General features: G+C 37.9%; 1 protein-coding gene across 1 annotated transcript in view; it reads left to right on the forward strand.

Moving 5' to 3' along the window:
* The window catches only part of CNTNAP5 (contactin associated protein family member 5), a 1,040,042-nt gene that overhangs the window by 822,518 nt on the left and 198,243 nt on the right, over nucleotides 1–19,281 (forward strand). Inside the window, exon 14 of the mRNA XM_024981085.2 lies at nucleotides 6,289–6,445. Coding sequence (XP_024836853.1) covers nucleotides 6,289–6,445 — 157 coding nt within the window. The remainder of the gene's footprint in view (nucleotides 1–6,288; nucleotides 6,446–19,281) is intronic.

Genomic DNA, 19,281 nt, shown 5'->3' on the forward strand with positions numbered 1-19,281 from the left:
TAAACTTCTCCCCAAGTCTTTGGGTCTTAACACAATGATGGTTTCTTTCTTCTCACATTAGTTTGATGTGTTTACAGAAATCCCCCACCATTCTTGTCACCCCACTTCTAGAAACTACTGCTTTCAAGTTTGTCCTATCAGAGAAATTGTGTAACAAACTAAAGGTCACATTGCCATGATACAGTGTTCATTTAGTACTATCAGTTCTTATTAATTTATAACAATTGCCATTTTCACTAGCTGACATTTTTCCCTGAAAGACTCACATTATCTTCATATGTTTTTAGGACATTAAAAAGTCAGAAGGTCTGTGAGTTTTGGGGAAGATAGTTGTTCAGGACATGAGGGTTTCAGGGACTCAGAGCCTTGAGTCCAGATTTGCCTTCAGTGACTATGTGACTTTGAACAAGTTGTTTAACCTTGCTAGGATTCTTCATTACAACTCTTCCAATAAAATATACTATCAAAATGCCAAGAGTCATTATATTCTTCCACAAAATTAAAACAATGCAGATAGAATCATTTAAATGAATCATTTTGTCTACCTCTTTGCCTCAACATGAAGGATCCCTATGGCACATTATAGAGCGGTTTGTTCAGTTTAGGTTGAAATGACCTCGGCAAAGTGACTTTTATCATTTGTTTTGAGAGGTGGTATCATTAATCTTTTCTGCACACCCCTCCTTTAGGGGCTCACTTCAATTAAATAGGCAGGGAGAAGAGAATGTTGAACAACATTATAAAAATGTTAATTTCTAATGTCACTGACTAGCTCTTAATCACACTATTAGACATATGTTCTGGTTTAATGATCCTGACCAGCAAGCAGTAAGACCAAGATTGACTTTGATGAATGCCTAACATTATTTTGTGATATGGATGAGGTTGTTTTTCTTTCTGTCTAAATGTTTTCTTATAGATTACATTCTTTTTAGAAAGAAAGATAATGTGAAAGACTTTGGTTTTCAGAATCTTTTTTACTAAATCAGCATTTTGATGTTTTGATCATAAAATGAAACATTTGGGTGTGATCACTGTAACTATTTGTCCTTACAACTTTGGTGGCTCCTTCCTCTTATTTTTAAGCTCAAAAATGCTTTAAATATCATCAGTGAAATAACATATCTTTAGTTTGTACAGAAATCTCATTATTTCAAACAGTTGCTTCCTAATGATGCTGTAGGGAAAATTGGATTCCTTTCCTTGTGTCTGTTGTTCATATCTTTTTCTTTGGTGGTACCATTTGCTGAAGTCCCCACAACACCAAGCCTCCAGTCAAATTTTACCATTTCCATTTTCATGAACTTAAACAATTTCTGTGAAACATTTTTCAGGAATCTTGGACAGAATTTATGGTTTCTTCTTGTGGACTTTCCTACCATTTTATTAATTGCTATATTTTGACTCTAAACTCATTTTGACTTGCATTTCTTTTAATTGTGTATATAACATTCTTCCCTAAATGTTATGCACCCCCTTGGGACAGTGAAAGTCTATTGAACTTTATATAATTAGAATATATCCCCTTGACGTTTACAGCATAGATTTAAGAAATAATTGAATGGAATGATTATATATAATATAATGTAGTGCACACTAATAATTTATATCATTTTATTTAATCATATTGTTTTATAAATCATGTCTATTTACATATGTGTGTATATACAGTGGCTTCCCTGGTGACTCAGTCGGTAAACAATCTGCCTGAAGCGCAGGAGACCACCTCCATCCCAGATACATATATACATATATAAAGCTTAATTCTTACATCACCTGTGGGTGGAGGCTGTGGCAGGTGACAGCCAGTGATCAGCCATGGGAATAGTTTCTCCAAAGTTCTATGAAGAACTTCAAAGTAACGCACGAGTGAGAGCATTGAAACAAGAGCTGAGACTGATGACCGTTGGGGGAAACTGCTCTCTAAATTGCAGAAAGATCCAAGCATCATGTTTGAAGGGGGCAAAGGTGGCCTGAGAGTCAGGGTTATGCTACCAATAATTGGAACTGAGTTGGGACGGACTAGGAGTAACTAATTCCCAGATTAGGTTCAAGTAAGGAACATGTGAGAGTAAAGAAAGGTACTTCCTGAGCAGCTGCTAAAATGTCTGCTCTGACTGCTTCCATTTATGCTTCAGAAGATAGAAAATTAGTTGGGCCATAACAGAACTGATGTTTCTCTGTATTTTCCTCATCCTCTGGTGTGCCTCTTTATTCATGTCGCCAACCAAATTGCGATTGAAAGGAGGACCATTGTTGATTATTGTGTTTACTTCTGCATCATCCAACAGAATTTTTGAATGTCGTTGATATTTGATTTGTATTTGATCAGCGATTGTCACAATAATGCTATGCTGCCTGTTGCCAAACTCAGTGGCATGCAATGCTCAGGACTGATGCTCACAGGTCTGAGTGTCACACACGACAGGTGTTCCATGTGCCACATCCCGAGGTCCCCCTGGAGAGGCTGTGATCATCTCAAATATGTTCTCCCGCCATGTCAGAGACACCCCGCTCCCAGGAGCAGTGGAAACATGCATGCTTCTTAAGGTCTGACTCAAAGCTGATATAACCTCATTGTTTTAAAAAAAATATTTCTAATTGGAAGATAATTGCTTTACAATATTGTGTTGATTTCTGTCATACATAAGCATGAATCCATCATAGGTATACATATGTCCCCTCCATCTTGAACCTCCCTCCCACCTCTCACCCCATTCCACCCTTGTTCCAGGGACCAAAGCAAGTAGCAAGATGAAGACATCAATGAGGCAGGGATATTTAGCACTTGCAAGAGCCCCATGATACCACATGCTGTGAATCCAATCTCTTCAATGCCCAAAATGTGGAGAAGGGGTGCCAATTCTCTTCCTGACTACATCATTAATTAGGGCCTTGAATGAAGGCAAATCAGTCACCCTTTTTAATCCTCAGTTTCTCCATTTGTTGTATTTCAACTTGTACTCTACAGGGGAATAAGCACAAACATGGGACATCTAAGAAGATAATTGGTGGTAGTTTAGCTGCTAAATTGTGTCTGACTCTTGTGACTGCATGGACTGTAGCCTGCCAGGCTCCTCTGCCCATGGGATTCTCCAGGCAAGAATACTGTAGTGGGTTGCCATTTCCTTCTCCAGGGGAAATCTTCCCAACCCAGGGAATGAACCCAGGTCTCCTGCATTGCAGGCAGATTCTTTACCAACTGAGCTACAAGGGAAGGCCAAAATTAAACCATAATTTTAAGCTCCTGATTTCAAATTTGTGTGTGTGTGTGTTTTGTCTTTATTTCCTATGTTTCCCATCCTTAAATTTTTGCTCATTGGTATTCAATCAGTCAAAACAATTTGCAAATTTTATAATGATTTCCAGATATGAGGAGGGGACCCCAAGTTTCACTGGTACAGGCACTGATAGATTCCAAGCAAAACAAAATCTTGGGATGCTAATGGCACCTCTAGGGGAATAAGGTACCAAATAAGAGCTAATGAAACTACTAAAAGGCAACATTTGCACCAGCTTGCACGCACAAGATGGTTGTTCAGAACTAAGACCGCTGATAATAACACTATTAATATGATTGCAACCTTAGTTTAGCTTACAAATAAAAATAATCCATGATGACTTCGAACTTCACTATGATCAAGATTCTACACAATGGAGGAGAGGTTTAGACAGTGCCAAGAGAGAGAAGTGGAGAGATTTCTTCCCATTTTTTGTACTTAAAGCCAACTTGGGAAAACTTATTCAAACACACAAAGTTTTTTTGGTTTGTTTTTACTTTTGGCTCCTCTGGGTCATCACTGCTGTACACAGGAGTACCGGCAAGCAGAAGCTACCCTTCATTTTTGTCCATGGGTTTCTCATTATGGGTGTTTCTCTTATTGGGGAGCACAGGCTCTAGGCACACGGGCTTCAGAAGTTGCAGCACGCAGGCTCAGTAGTTGTGGCCCATGGGCTTAGTAGCCCTGCAGAATGTGAAATCTTCCTGGACTAGGGATCAAACTCATGTCCCCTGCATTGGCAGGATGATTCTTATCCACTATACCACCAGGAAAGTCTAAACACACAATGTTTTACCCCTACGTTACCTGGACTCACACACTGGAATGATCCACTTAAGCTTACCCCAGGCCTGAAAATGCTTTTTGCTCTAAATAAACCCACTTGAATACGGCTTATCTGAGCTAGTGGTCAGAAAGAAAGCAGTTCATTAGAACTACTGTCCAGTGATTTACAGCTGATTGGAACAAATTAAAATGGATTTAGAATTATTCTTTAAAAAGAAGACAGTGGTTAACAGACATCTCTAACTGGAATTCTAATTTAAAAGGTAATAAAGGTAATTGAAACATTTTATTATTTTTTTTCTTGTGTACATAATTTTATTCAGAGCAGTTCTATGAGGTTAGAAATGCAAGAATTATTTTGTTTGTTTTTAATTGAACAATAATTGCTTTACAATATTGTGTTGGTTTCTGCCATATATCCACATGAGTATACCTATGGGAATTGAAACATTTTAGAGTGAAGAGTAGTATTTTTCAGGTGAGGACAGTCCTTCAGTCTGTCCCCAACTCAGCATCCCTAAGATGCTTTTGGTTTTCATAGTACCCATTTTATCTTTTTCTCATTACTTGCAGTTTCTTGGAAGCTCTAGATTGTCATTCTCTTCCTATTTGCCTCAGTGATTTCCATAAGGATATTTGCAGTTAATCCAATTCAGAGAAAGTTGTTTCTATTTGTATACATGAATAATTTATAAATTATATATCTGTACATCAGGAGTTGTATATGAAATCAAATCTTGACAAGGCAATATTCTAAGCTAATATCATTCTCAGATAAATGTTATTATTCTGTTTAAAATGATAAATCATGAAAATAGCTTTCAATAATCATTTCTTTCATTTTCAAAAGATAAATACACATTAAGTGTCTATTGTATGCCAAACAGAAACAGATCAGCTATTCCCCAAAAGAACATAAGCCTAACCTCTTTCAACCTAAGGTATTAACACCTACATCTCTGCCTATATATATCTGTTGTTTTGGATGTATTATCATCTTCTGGATAATATTTTTATCTGCTTAAATTTTTCAATTATAGAGGATAACTTCAACATATATTACTAAACTTTGCAAAGGAAAAAAAATGACAGGGACAAGACTCAAAAAAAAGTTTTCTATTAATTACATGAACCACAAATTAGAGGTTACATACTAGCTTTGTATGGGTTAGATATGACATACAAAGGGATTTCACTGACCCATGCAGTATTGACTTTCATAATATTTTTGTCCAAATCTTTGTACTTGAAATATTATGACTTTTTAAAAAATTCAAAAGATATGATAACCTTGGGGCTAGTCTTTGTCATGTCAGAAATCAGTGGGGGGTAAAACAGAGCCATCCTGTCCTCTGAGCCGACATTCCCTCCCCAACTTTCATGTGTACCCCTCCCCACTGAGAACTAAGTTCAGGCTAATTTTGGCCCTCATGCTATTGTTTATCCTTTTGTAACTTAAAAAAAATTAATTTTTTTATATATTCAATTTTGTTGGTCTAAAATCTAGCCCAGTGTACTCAATTGTGATATGCCTGCCAGATTTGATTAGCCTCTGAGCTTGTGACTCTGAGTCTGAACATTGTGAAAACTCAGTATTCTTCTCTAGAGATACTTTTCACAAAAGTGTATATATATATGTGTGTACGGATATCTCTCTCTCTCTATGTGTGTGTGTGTGTGTGTGTGTGTGTGTGTGTGTGTGTATAGAGAGAGACAGGGAGAGAGAGAGAGCGAGTGAGACCAAGAAAGAGGAAGGTGAAAAAGAGATAGGAAAAAAGAAAAAAAAAAGGAAGAAAGAAAGGGGAAGAAAAAACAGAAGGGAAGAGAGGAAAGAAGGAAGAGAGGGAGGGAGGGAAGTATGTGTGTGTGTGTATATATACACACACACTATATATGTATATCCTTTGCTCTCTTCCTTCCTTGCTTGCTTTTCTTCTGTTCTTCCTTCCCCCTTTTCTTTCCTTTTTTTTTCTTTTTTCCTATCTCTTTGTCTCTTTCCTTGCATCTCTCTCTATATGTGTGTGTGTGTGTATGTATGTATGTATACACATAGATATCTATACACAAATACTCATATAAATACTTTCATGAAATGTATTTATACGCATGTACATTCAATGTATATATATTCTTCAAGACATTTTCATCTCAGTTTCTGTGACACCATCTGTGCTATGTCAAGCTTGCTCCATTCTGACTTGTGAAGCATCTTGTTTTTCAGATGGAACTCCATTGACCTGGTGGATTGGGCGGTCCAATGAAAGGCAACCCTACTGGGGAGGCGCCCCTCCTGGAGTTCAGCAATGCGACTGCGGCCTGGATGAGAGCTGCCTGGACATTCGACACTTTTGCAATTGTGACGCTGACAAGGATGAATGGTAATGGGGATGCTGATCTCTCTGCACTTGTGGAGGAAGCCCACTAAGAGATGCATAAAATATCCCATAAAATAAAGGGACATGAACGAGAAATTCCATATGAACTAGGGCTTCTTAATGATGGTGATCGTTTTTAACTCTGGAAATTGCCAGTCCTAGTACTTTTAGGGCTATTACTAAAGTTTGTAACATAAAGCATGTGGCAACACCATCATCTTATATTCTCAACATTCCATTTTCAATGTGAGAACGAAATGTAATATTTAGCTTTGCAATTTAGCTGGCATTTCTATAATGTGTAGAATATAGGCTTTGGGAAAAAATATGGGAGATAGGGATGTGTAATTATACAGACTGTTTCTTTATTGTTGCATTGCCTCACTGATGAATGACCCAGCCACCAGCCAACCCTATTATTGCCAGTAAAAACAGAGAATTTACGCTTATTGAACATCGATTTAACCTTCATAACAACCCATTAATTCTTTTGTATTTTTTATCAAAGTACAGTTGGTTTAAAATGTAGTGGTAGTTTCAGTACAGTACACACAGGCGTACATACACACACATACATCTTTTTCAGATTCTATTTCCTTATAGATTATTACAAGTTATTGACTATAGTTCCCTGTAATATACAGTAGATCCTTTTTATGATTAAAAAATTTATATTGGAGTGCACTTGATCTACAATGTTGTGTTAGTTTCAAGTGAATAGCAAAGTGATATAGTTATACATATTTTGTTTTTGAATTTTGCTCAATTGTGTCTGACTCTTTGTGACCCCATGGACTATGTAGTCCATGGAATTCTCCAGGCCAGAATACTAGAGGTGGTAGCTGTTCCCTTCTCCAGGGGACCTTCTCAACCCAGGGATCGATTGAACCCTGGTCTCCCGCATTGCTGGTGGATTCTTTACCAGCTGAGCCACTAGGGAAAAGCCCCAGATATACATAAACATATAGCTATTATTTTTCAGGTTCTTTTTCATTCAGGTTATTACAGGATACTGAGTAGAGTTCCCTGACCTATACAGTAGTTATTTATTGGTTACCCATTTTATATATAATAGTGTGTATCCATTGATCCCAAACTCCTAATTTATCCTTTCCCCCCTTTCCTCTTCAGTAACCATAAATTTTACAAAGAAAGCAAACCTATTAATTTTTTATGATCCTCTCACTTTGGCATCTTACAGTTGAGGAATGTAGATTACAGAGAAATTAAATTATTTTCTCACTCATCTATTAAAAGGGAGATCCAGAATTTGAACTCCCCAATACCAGGTAACTTTTGTAGATAAATTTAGTTTTTAATTCTCATGGCCATGACATCTACTTTTCCTTTGCCCTCCTGGTCAATTGCTTGTTTTTTCACTGTAGTGATGATGCAAATATGCACAGAACATTTCCAAAGACAGTTTGGTTTTGAAAAATTTAAGACCTTCTTTGGTTTTGCATTTGGTTTTATAAATTGTGCTTGCTTCATCAAGTACTGCTCAAGTATAGTTAAGAATTCCTGTGTCAAACTGCTCCCAACCTAGTGGAAATGACTTTTAAATGTTTTTCTTTCACTGTTTTAGTTGATAACACCAAGGACTGTTTCAGATAAAATTTTAGGTCTGCTTTAAACCTTAGTTCAGTGAGGAAAAGATCAAACATATGGCTCCATCAGGCTCCACTAAATGGTCCATGGCTTCGGAATGTTTTAGGCTGCTTGGGTCCTGAGTCATGTCACCTAGGTCCCTTCTCCTAACATGGCAAATCAGATAAAGTTAACTATATGTCTCCATTCTTTGGGGTCTCCACTCTATCTGCAGAGCCTTCTATCTCATCTTATAAATCTGCAAATAAAAAATAACTCTCCTTCTTTTTGAATATTGAGTCTCTTTTAACATTACTTCCCCAAAGTCTTATCCTCTGTACAGTATAAGTTGATGGTAGCTAGCTGAATAGATGAATGTAATAGACCTTTGAGGAGAAGTGATCCCAAAATGGCAACTACAAGCTTGAGAGACATGTGAAAAAGTGACATGATTGTGTGGCCAGGGAAACATAATCAAAATCCTCTGCAACCAGCAGTTTGATTCACTCATTATATTTTGATTCTTTAACTTTCTTTTGCTGTGTGCTGACATTAGAAATGTATGAATTTATAGACTTACGTGCAAACACCTTTGTTTTATTCTGTATCATCAGAGAAGATAGTAAGGGGGGTTAGAATGTAAAGAGTCATTGAGAAAGGAAAGTGTTTCTCCTGAGTGCCTTCAATTTCCTTTTCTTCTTTTTTTTTTTTTGGTTGAATGCTTAATCTTCGCTCACTTTTTCCTTTGGTGAAGCCCTTCCCATACCGAATGCTGCCTTAGTGCCATCCCTTGCTAGGGAACAAATGACCAGAGCTGGACTTAATTTACTAAACACTGAGGGAGAGAATCACATCACATCACTTAAAAGTGGAAAATTAGACTATCAAGTATTGAAGTGCCTCTACCCTCCCTTCTCCAGGACTTTCCATCAATCATTTCATCTACTCTCATTCCAGAATCTCCTTCCTTTGACCTTCTCACTTGTGCACTAGCCTTTGAAGCCCTCCTCTTGACTTAACTTCATCATCAAGGCTCAGGAAAACTTTTCCTCAACTCTGGTGCCATCATACCTCCACCAACTTAAGTTATGGCATATTTCATAACCTTTTACTGTCCCTTTAAAGCCAGGGGGGAAAGTTTTATCATGTGCCATTTTATGTGGCAAGTAACCTTGATTACAGCATAAACATTTAATTTTAGATGTAGGTTTTGTTCAACAATTAACCTATGAAGGATCAAGAGAATGTCCTAGAGTTATGTTGAGCATCTCATATATAGATTATATATATTTAATATATAGTATATATATAAAATACTAAGAACCTTTCAGGATGTGATAGGTAACATTGTTAAGTGACAATATTATCTAGGGGTTGCAATATAGTAAATCACTCTATACTAAATGAAATTCTTGCCCAAATTAGCTTTCTGATTCACTTTTCCAACTCAGGTGAAATTAGGAATTTCCTTCTATCATTCTCATAAGAGAGTAGATCCTAATTTTTTTGGCCCTGTGGCATGTAGGATCTTAGTTCCCTGACCAGCTATTGAATCTGTGTCCCCAGCTTTGGAAACAGAGTCTTAACCACTGGATTACCAGGCAAGTCCCAGCAGATTCTGATTTAACTCTTCTAGATTTCATTTTCTTAGGACAAGCTATAATCTGTCATCAGTGATTCTGGGAAATAATTTGTTATACAGGCAACTGTGCATACTGTTCCATCTGACATTTACTCTTAAATCATTTGTCGAAAGAATGCCTACTCTGGGCAGTTAGACAGTCTGCTTTACAGAGAAAGCCAGGGGCATATAATTCTTACCCTTGAGGAACTTTCAGGGCAGTGGAATAGTAGAGGCTAATTATTTAGCAATAAATGCATTAGTGTGATAAGTTTCATTATACATATAAGCACAGGTTTGTCAGACTTAGGATGCACTTGGGCTGGGATAGTTTAATTTCAAGGAAAATTATAGGTAAGTTTTGAAGAACTAGAAAAAGTAACTAAAGGTAGTATAGTACAGTTAAGTGCTACCATTTATTCAGACACAGAAATGTAATAATATAAAAATTGCTACTTCTTCAAAATACAAGTATCTTAGTGTAGTTTTTGCAGTTTTCATGTGTGCAATTTACACGATATGTAGACAGGGAAGAAGATCAAATCCAGATCATGAAGCTCATTGTATGTGAAATAACAATGAAACAGCTTTGTCTATAATAGGGATTGTGGACGTGGAATATACACTCAGAATGAAACCTGGCATAGCTTTTTTGAAATGTGTTCATTATTATTTAAAGTACAAAATCTAACACCATTGGGGAATAATCATGTTCCTTAACATTCCTCCAACCTGATTCTTAGATAACATGTGGTCAAGCCGGCTTTCCTTGCATTTCAAATTTTTGTTTCAGACAGGCGTGTTCCTTTTGGTGTCTGAGTGTTTGTAAGAAAGCTCAAACATTTTTACCTCATAAACTTCCCTTAAGTTTCTGCTCTTGGTAAAGTTAGTCAGAATTCTGACTTGGGGTGGTATAGCATTTAGTAGATAGCACAATGATATATTACAAGTCCTAGATAATATTGTCTTCCAAAAATGTCAAGTGTCAGAGAAAGACAAATATCATAAGATATTGTTTATATGTGAAATCTGAAAAAAATGGCACAAATAACCTTATTTATAAAGAGAAACAGATCTAGAAAACAAACTTATAGTTACCAAAGGGGAAAGGTGGTGGAGGGATAAATTACGGGTCTGGAATTAACATATACACACTACCATATATAAAATAGGTAATCAGCAAGGACCTACCATATAGCACAGTGAACTATACTCTGTAATAACTTATAAAGGAAACGGATACCCTATAATAACCTATAGTGGAAACAAATCTAAAAAAGAATATCTGTATCTATATATATCACTGAATTACTTTGCTGTACAACTAAAAGTCTCTTGATGAAAGTGAAAGAGGAGAGTGAAAAAGTTGGCTTAAAGCTCAACATTCAGAAAACGAAGATCATGGCATCTGGTCCCATCACTTCATGGTAGATAGATGGGGAAACAGTGGAAACAGTGTCAGACTTTATTTTTTGGGGGCTCCAAAATCACTGCAGATGGTGATTGCAGCCATGAAATTAAGACTTACCCCTTGGAAGGAAAGTTATGACCAGCCTAGATAGCATATTCAAAAGCAGAGACATTACTTTGCCAACAAAGGTGCGTCTAGTCAAGGCTATGGTTTTTCCAGTGGTCATGTATGGATGTGAGAGTTGGACTGTGAAGAAAGCTGAGTGCTGAAGAATTGATGCTTTTGAACTGTGATGTTGGAGAAGACTCTTGAGAGTCCCTTGGACTGCAAGGAGATCCAACCAGTCCATCCTAAAGGAAATCAGTCCTGGTTGTTCATTGGAAGGACTGATGCTGAAGCTGAAACTCCAATACTTTGGCCACCTCATGCGAAGAGTTGACTCATTGGAAAAGACTCTGATGCTGGGAGGAATTGGGGGCAGGAGGAAATGGGGACGACAGAGGATGAGATGGCTGGATGGCATCACCGACTTGATGGACATGAGTTTGAGTGAACTCCGGGAGTTGGTGATGGACAGGGAGGCCTGGCATGCTGTGATTCATGGTGTCTCAAAGAGTCGGACATGACTGAGCGGCTGAATTGAACTGAACTGAACTGAACAACTAAAAGTAACACAACATTGTACATCAACTATATTTCAATACATTTTATATTTATTTCATCGGAGGATAATTACTTTATAGTACTATGATGTTTTTTGCAATACATCAACATGAAGTTGTCCCCCCATCCTGCACCCTCTTCCACCTCCCTCACCACCCTATACCTCTAGGCTGGCTCAGAGCACTGGTTTTGGTTTGATCCTGCTTCATGGATCAAACTTGATTTTTAAAAGTATCATAAAACAAAATTAAATTAAAAATAAAAGAAATGGGGGAAAAGTCTCATATACTGAAGTCTTCTTAGCATTGTATACACTATATCTCATATAATTATCTCAACAACACTTGAGGTTGGTTTTATTATCTCTTTGCCCCAGAAAAGGAAACCAAGGCTCTGAAATGCTAAGCGTCATAGATAAAGTCTAAGGGGCTAGAGTGGGAAATTCCAGCTGAGTAGAAATCAGTACCCTTGCTGACTGCATCCAAGGAGTTGCTAAGTTTGCATTTTGTATAGCAGCCAGTGAGGATGCCAAAGAGACCTCTCCCAGGACATCTCAAATCATAATCACTGCAAGGTGTTTTTTGCTTTCTGCTAAGCCAAGTAGAGCCTCAACTGTCTTCCAAGACTCTAGTAATTGATATTTTATTCTGTTTTGAGCAACCTCTGTAACTGAGTTACTTGCTATCATATATTTCAATGTTGTTGTTGTCTGGTCATTAAGTCATGTCAGACTCTTTGCAACCACATGGACTGCAGCAACACCAGGATTCCCTGTCCTTCACCATCTCCTGCAGTTTGCTCAAACTCATGTCCATTGAGTCAGTGGTGCCATCCAGCCATCTCATCCTCTGTCATCCCCCTCTCCTCCCGCCTTCAATCTTTACCAGCATCAGGGTCTATTTCAATGAGTCGGCTTTTTGCATCAGGTGGCCAAAGTATTCTAGCTTCAGCATCTGTCCTTCCCATAAATATTCAGGGTTGATTTCCTTTGATGAGGTTTGATGGGTGCCAAGTGAATAAGAAAAAATGAGTATGCTCTGGGTATAGATGAAAGTAAAGCAGCTCCGAAGATGGATGAGAGTGGAGGGAGGAACACGATTCCTTTGAATAAAGGGAAGCCTCAGAGAGACATCTGAACAGGTGTACTATAGAGCTGACTTCTGCAGGGGTTTCCATCCCTGTCGAAGAACTAAAAAGGAAGAAAGAAAGAAATGAGAAAACTTGTAATGAATAACAGTCTCACAGTGAATGATTGTTTGCACAGGAACTTCTCTTCAATAGAATGACTCAGCCTCTAGACCTCCTCTCAGTCAGGGGTTTTCTGACTTAATAACTTCAGACGAATGGGCTGCTGAGAGCAGGAAGGGAGGTTGGCAAACAGCTCATGCCTAGAGATCTCACAAGACAGCATTTGGAGGTGGAAAAACAGTCATTTGGGTGGAAGGGAACAAATTGGGACACAAAGGATGGTTGTAGCACAATAAAAACAATGTTGGGTGCTGAGATGGAGGAGCAGAAAGATGGTCCAAAGTGTGCCTCCTCTTGATGGCTCCGGACCCGGATAAAAAGTTTTCTCATCCAATTAACCAGGTAGAACTAAGATGAAGCTCTCTTTTCTAACAGCAGGACATACTTGAATTTATTCATAAGCAAGCGTAGATATTTTATGTGATTTTCAGTCACTCTGTTCTTTGCCTCTTGTCTTCACTTCTGCCTTGTATAAATGACATGGCACAGAATAGAAAGGGAAAATGGTATAAAGTTTATATTCTGGTCATCTGATCATCGAAAAAAGGAAATCTATTGTTCTTTTTTTTTTTTAAGCAGGATATTTAGGTTATTCTTTTTTACTCAGTGTGTGGCATCCTGGAGCTTCAAATCACTGTTAGCCCTTGATTGCACTCTCTGCCACCAAGAAATTATCTAATAAATGGTGCTGAAGCCATGAATGTATAATGGGTGAATGACTTCCAGTAAAGGCATTTTTACCTCTCTGTTTTTTGCAAATTGGGCTATGATCATTCTAAGATTAACAGATATTTACTGCAATGTTGACTGTTACCCACCTTTTATTTTCTCACCAGAAATATTTACTCAAAGTTTAAACTTTTTTGCTGCAGATTGATTTTCTCTCAGCTATCAAAGCATAGTCAGAAGTGGACACGCCACTCCCAAAGCTATATTTTTATACATTTGCCTTGAGCTGTTTTCTTTGTAAAGACAGGTCTAATCCAGTCCGAGAACCTTGACCTTCACAAGGGCCCTTCACTCCTTACCTTGGAGACTTAATGAGACAATTGCCTTGGGGAAAATGATGCTGGTTACATCCAAGGGTTTATGGTTTTGCTGTTTCTTCACATAGGCTATTCTTTGATCTTTCAGACCTCTTTTGATTTCCCCAAAACCACTGCCTCTGGGATTCCCACCCTCAGTGAAGCGATGGTGCTTCAAACTAGGTAATGTCATAAGATGGGGCAGGAATTCTGAAATGTGGAAAAGAAAGACTCTATTTCTTATTTTAAAAAATAGTACTGTACAATCTCTACTGGAAGAAATTTTTTATTCATAGATCTGTTTTTGAACTATTCCAGCGATTATGAAGGGTTCTCTGGGTTTTTACTCTCTCAGTCCTCAATTTCCATGTGCATCTAGCAATATAATCAGAGCCAGAGCCTTGCATTGGAAAAACTGTGCTTGGCACATGGAAAGTTCTTCATACATTAACTTCTGAGTGAATGAATGAATCAATGAGTTTTTTTTTTTTTTTTTTCCTTTCTCCCCATACTCTCATCCTGGACAAATATGCCTTCTCCTTGCTGGTTATGTTCTGCTCTTTTATTCCGTAAATTGTCACTGAAAGCATATATCCTGGAGCAACTTGATACTAACTTGTTTATACTAACAACCCTATATGACTGGGTTTCAGATTGTTTTTAAATAGAGTGTTTTGCAGTGTATCTGATAGGAGATGAAAGAAGGCATCACACACTGAAGAATAAAAGGAACAATACAAAAATTGGAAAGCACAACTTATAATCAGGGATTGATATTTTAAAACTAACATATCACATCACCACTTTATAGAAATCTAGATGGAGTACAATAGTTAATACTTTGCCAAGGGTAGCATTAAGGGATAATTTTGTTTTTGTGTTTTTTATTCAATAATGCTACCATTCTATTAATAACATCTAATTTCAAAATATCTAATAGGCAATTTAAGACCTATTGGTTCTAGGAAACAAAACATAGCTATGAGATATGCTTCTTCTTCTTTTTTTTTTTTTTTTTTACAATTATAAAGATCAAAGATGTAGACTGAGGCTTCTATTGCCTCCGTTACCTGTCCACCTGTACAACTTCATCATCTCTAGATTTTATGTAGAGTCACATTTCTTGGGTAATTGAAGAACTGTGAGTATCCGAAATAGATAGAACTCAAAGTCAATGTCAAGGTTAAAAATCTGCATTTCTTTAGTAAATTTTATACAACATTTTGATGTGGGCCATTATTGTATACCAAAATATTATAATTCTACTTAGTGCAATGAGTCTTTGGCTTCTATTTTAATGTGCTGACTTATCACTCAGTATATGGCATTACTCCCCTAAAAGTAGCCTTAGAATAAAATTAAATGAGCTGCTTACCTTTTTGGACACTCTTTAAGTTTGCTTATAGCTGTCAGTTTTGACTCACTTAGCAATGTGTGGGGAGAATAATTTTTTCTGATTTTTAAAATTTAGAAGTTTTTAAAAATCACAATATATATGTTTATTATATCCTTATTATAAATATTCAAATATTGCAGAAATAGTAAATAAAAAAGAAGCTCCTCCTTTATCATCACAGGAATTATTTTATTTATACCTAATATGTAAAATTTTAACATTTTACATATTACCTTGAGATAGTAATAGTGGAGCATGTTCAGTGAAAGTGTGAAAGTGAAAGTGTTAGTTGCTCAGTCACATCCGACTTTTTGCTACCCCATGAACTGTAGCCCACCAGGCTCTTCTGTCCATGGAATTCTCCAGATAAGAGTACTGGAGTGGGTAGCCATTCCCTTCCCCAGGGGATCTTCCTGACCCAAGGATCAAACCCTGGTTTTCTGCCCTGCAGGCAGATTCTTTGTGGTCTGAGCCACCAGGGAAGCCCACATGTAGGGTACATCTACATAAAATATCTTCCTATGTATTTGTCATAATATTAAAGTTTATTCATTTTTCATTGTTTTAATACAAAACATATCATTCTTCAACTTGCTTTCTACATGAAATATGTCTCAGAGAGCTTTGACTTAGCATCTTTAAATAAGCATAAGCATGAATGCATCCTGTCCATTTTAATGGCTGTAAGGTATAGTTGTACCATAGCTTATAGCTTGTCATAGCATTATAAACATTTTATTTGTAAATGATATTTTACTATTAGAAAAAGTGTTGCAATGAACATTTCTAAGTCTTGACATACTTTTTAAAAAAATTTAATTATTAGCATTTCCATTGCATAGCTTTCTAGTGTAAGATTGTTAAATCATCCACTTTTCTACATTGATAGATGTGGCCAAATTGCAGAAGGGACTTTGGACTTTATACAGACCACAAAGGTGTCAGTTCAGAGCTGGCCTCCCTGACCCTGGGGTGAGCAGGTGGCTTTACCACAGAACTCACTAGACCTGCAGAATTCATTAGCGTCAAAACAGAGCCACACAGACCCTTCAATTGACCCAACTTTGATTGCCAGGGAGAAGGATGGGGAAAAGGAATAGTTGGGAGTTGGGAATGGACAGGTACACACTGCTATATTTAAAATGGGTAATCAACAAGGACCTACTGTATAGCACAGGGAACTCTGCTCAATGTTATGTGGTAGCCTGGATGAGAGGGGAGTTTTGGGGAAAATGGATACATGTATATGTATGGCCAAGTCCCTTTGCTGTCAACATGGAATTATCACAACATTGTTAATTGGCTACACTCCGATACAAAATAAAAAGTTAAAAAAACAAAAACAGAGCCACACAGGGAGACATTTATTACAACCTCTTTTCACTCAGAAATTTCTAGAACCTTTTGCCAGGTGTGGACCCTGATGATGTTGGACCCTCCTTTAAATTTTTTTTTTTTCTGCGTTTGTCATTTCTACTGTGCCTGTTGGTGTTCCAAGTGACATTCCTGCTATTTACAAATAAACCCCAGTGTCTTGGCCTTGTTTTCAAAGAGTAGAAGGAGGAGAAAGAGGAGAGAGTAAGGAGGAGAAAAAGACAAGGAAGAATTAATTTTCTCTCTTTTGTAAACCTGTCTTATAGATTTGTAGTGAAAATATTACAAAGTAATATATGTAATAAATACACAGAACACACACAACTATGGCTACTTATTCTGGCTGCACTCTCATTTTCTGTATCTAAACTGTGATTTATCTCTATGTCATATTTTATTTTGTAATGGGATGATCAAATCCTGAATTTGTCACTTACTATCATTTAGCCTCTCTGAGTTTCAGCTTCTTATTTGATTTAAGAAAATGGAAAGAAACAGAAGAAAAGAATGCCCATCTCTGGGGAGTGCTGGTTGAGTTGGCATGAATTTGCTCATCTAGCAGATCTACCAGATATTTAGTTCTCAAAAATGTGTTAGTCATTGGTTTTATTATTATTTTATTACTTTTACAGCATCTTAAACTAAGAGGCAATATCAATTTATAGAATTTAGACTAACTTCTTTTGGTTTGTTTTTAATTTTCATTGGAGTATAGTTTTTTCTATTTTACAATGTTGTGTTAGTTTCTACAGCAAGATGAATGAACACACAAATATATATCCCCTCTTTTTTGGATTTCCTTCCCATTTTGGTCACTACAGAGCATTGAGTAGAGTTCCCTGTGCTGTATAGTAGGTTATCATTAGTTAACTACTTTAATTAACTTCTACAAAAACTGTACATACTTATATGCAACAAAATAAGAAAATGAACTAGTGTATCAGAGTAATCAAATATATCATTCATCCATCACACTCTAGGTAAAATAAGGAAAAAGCACTGAAGACCTCTCTCCCCAGAATTGGGCTGCCCTCTGAAAGTTCACTGGTAAAACTCATGCTGTCATGGTTGGGGCTAGGTCTGTGAGCTAGAGATAAACCAGAAGATTGCTTGCTAAATGTGTCACCAAAGAGTCTGTGGGCTCCCAGAATTCCTGTCAAGGTGACCTATGTGTAATCTCAGAGAATACAGGGCTGGAAAATGATTGCAAATTATAAAACTGAAACCTAATCAATTGAAGTGTATCTTGTATGGAGAAAGCCTGTGTGAACAGAATGGGAGAGTCAGCCTGAGAGCCAGGAGGACAGCTCAAGGACTCAGGACTGGGTTATTCTGGTTCTCTCTGGAGATATTAAATAAACATGGGAAGCACAGCTTCCACTCATGAGACAGCCACTCTTTGTAAACAGCACACAAGGCCTGGAGGATAGGAAAGCACGCTGGTTACAGCAGAAGTTTTGGTTTCTACCCTAGCTTCTCCTGGGCTTCTCCCATGGCTCATCAGGTAAAGAACCCACCAGTAATGCAGGAGATGTATGAGATGTGGGTTCGATCCCTGGGTCGAAAAGACCCCTGGAGAAGGGCATGGCAACCCATTTCAATATTCTTGCCTGAAAAATCCCACAGACAGGGGAGCCCAGTGGATTATGGTTCATGGGATTGCAAAGAGTCTGGGATGACTGAAGCGAGTCAGCACACACTAGCTTCTCCACTTGCCAACACCATCCCCTGAGAGGTCACCTCTTTCCTTAGTTTCCTCTGCTTACAAGCAGGCAATGTTATAACACCATCGTAGGACTGTTGTGAGGGTGGAATGATAACAGATGTAAAACTCTTATTTGTGTTCTCGCCTGGCCAGGGAAAGGCAAGAGGTGGCTCCCATCTCAGGTCCTGCAATGTGAGATGCTCAGCGGAATCCCAGAGCCAGCAGTAGGGTCTAAGAATAGCAGCCCCACACCCACGCAGGGCCTCTATCTTATGGGCCTTTTTCTTTTAGGAAGAACTCCTCCTATAAAAGACAAGGGTGGCTTTAAATAGCAATTTTTGTCTACTCTAATATGTTAAATATTTTGAAATTTGGACCCTTCCTGTAAGAGATAGAGATTTCTTTACAAGGTTTGAAGCAATGAAGCACATCTTGTCCACATGTATGTGTATGTTTCTGAGCATGTGGAGAAGTGTGAGAGGGGGCAGGGCTGAGGGAGGAGCAGCCAAAGCAGGTCAGGTAACTCTCACCTGGGCCCAGGCAGACTCTGAGCCTCAGAGGATGAAGCCAGGAGGATGAGGATAAGGCAGTGAATAGCGGTGTAAAGAAAGGGAGCTTGATGGACATTGTTGATCAACAATGAGGGAGAAACTGAGGAAAAGAGGAGAAATGAAGCCCCACAGGTATTCTGCCTCAGCAGCTGGGGAGCCCAGGGCCAAGTCTTTCACAGAGTAACAAGTAGGGTGGCCGATCCCTGGGAAGGTGACCAGTGGAGGAGGTTTGGGCAAATGAGTTAGAGATAACTATTG

This window comes from Bos taurus, chromosome 2 (genome assembly GCF_002263795.3).
Source record: "Bos taurus isolate L1 Dominette 01449 registration number 42190680 breed Hereford chromosome 2, ARS-UCD2.0, whole genome shotgun sequence".
Taxonomy (NCBI): Eukaryota; Metazoa; Chordata; class Mammalia; order Artiodactyla; family Bovidae; genus Bos; species Bos taurus.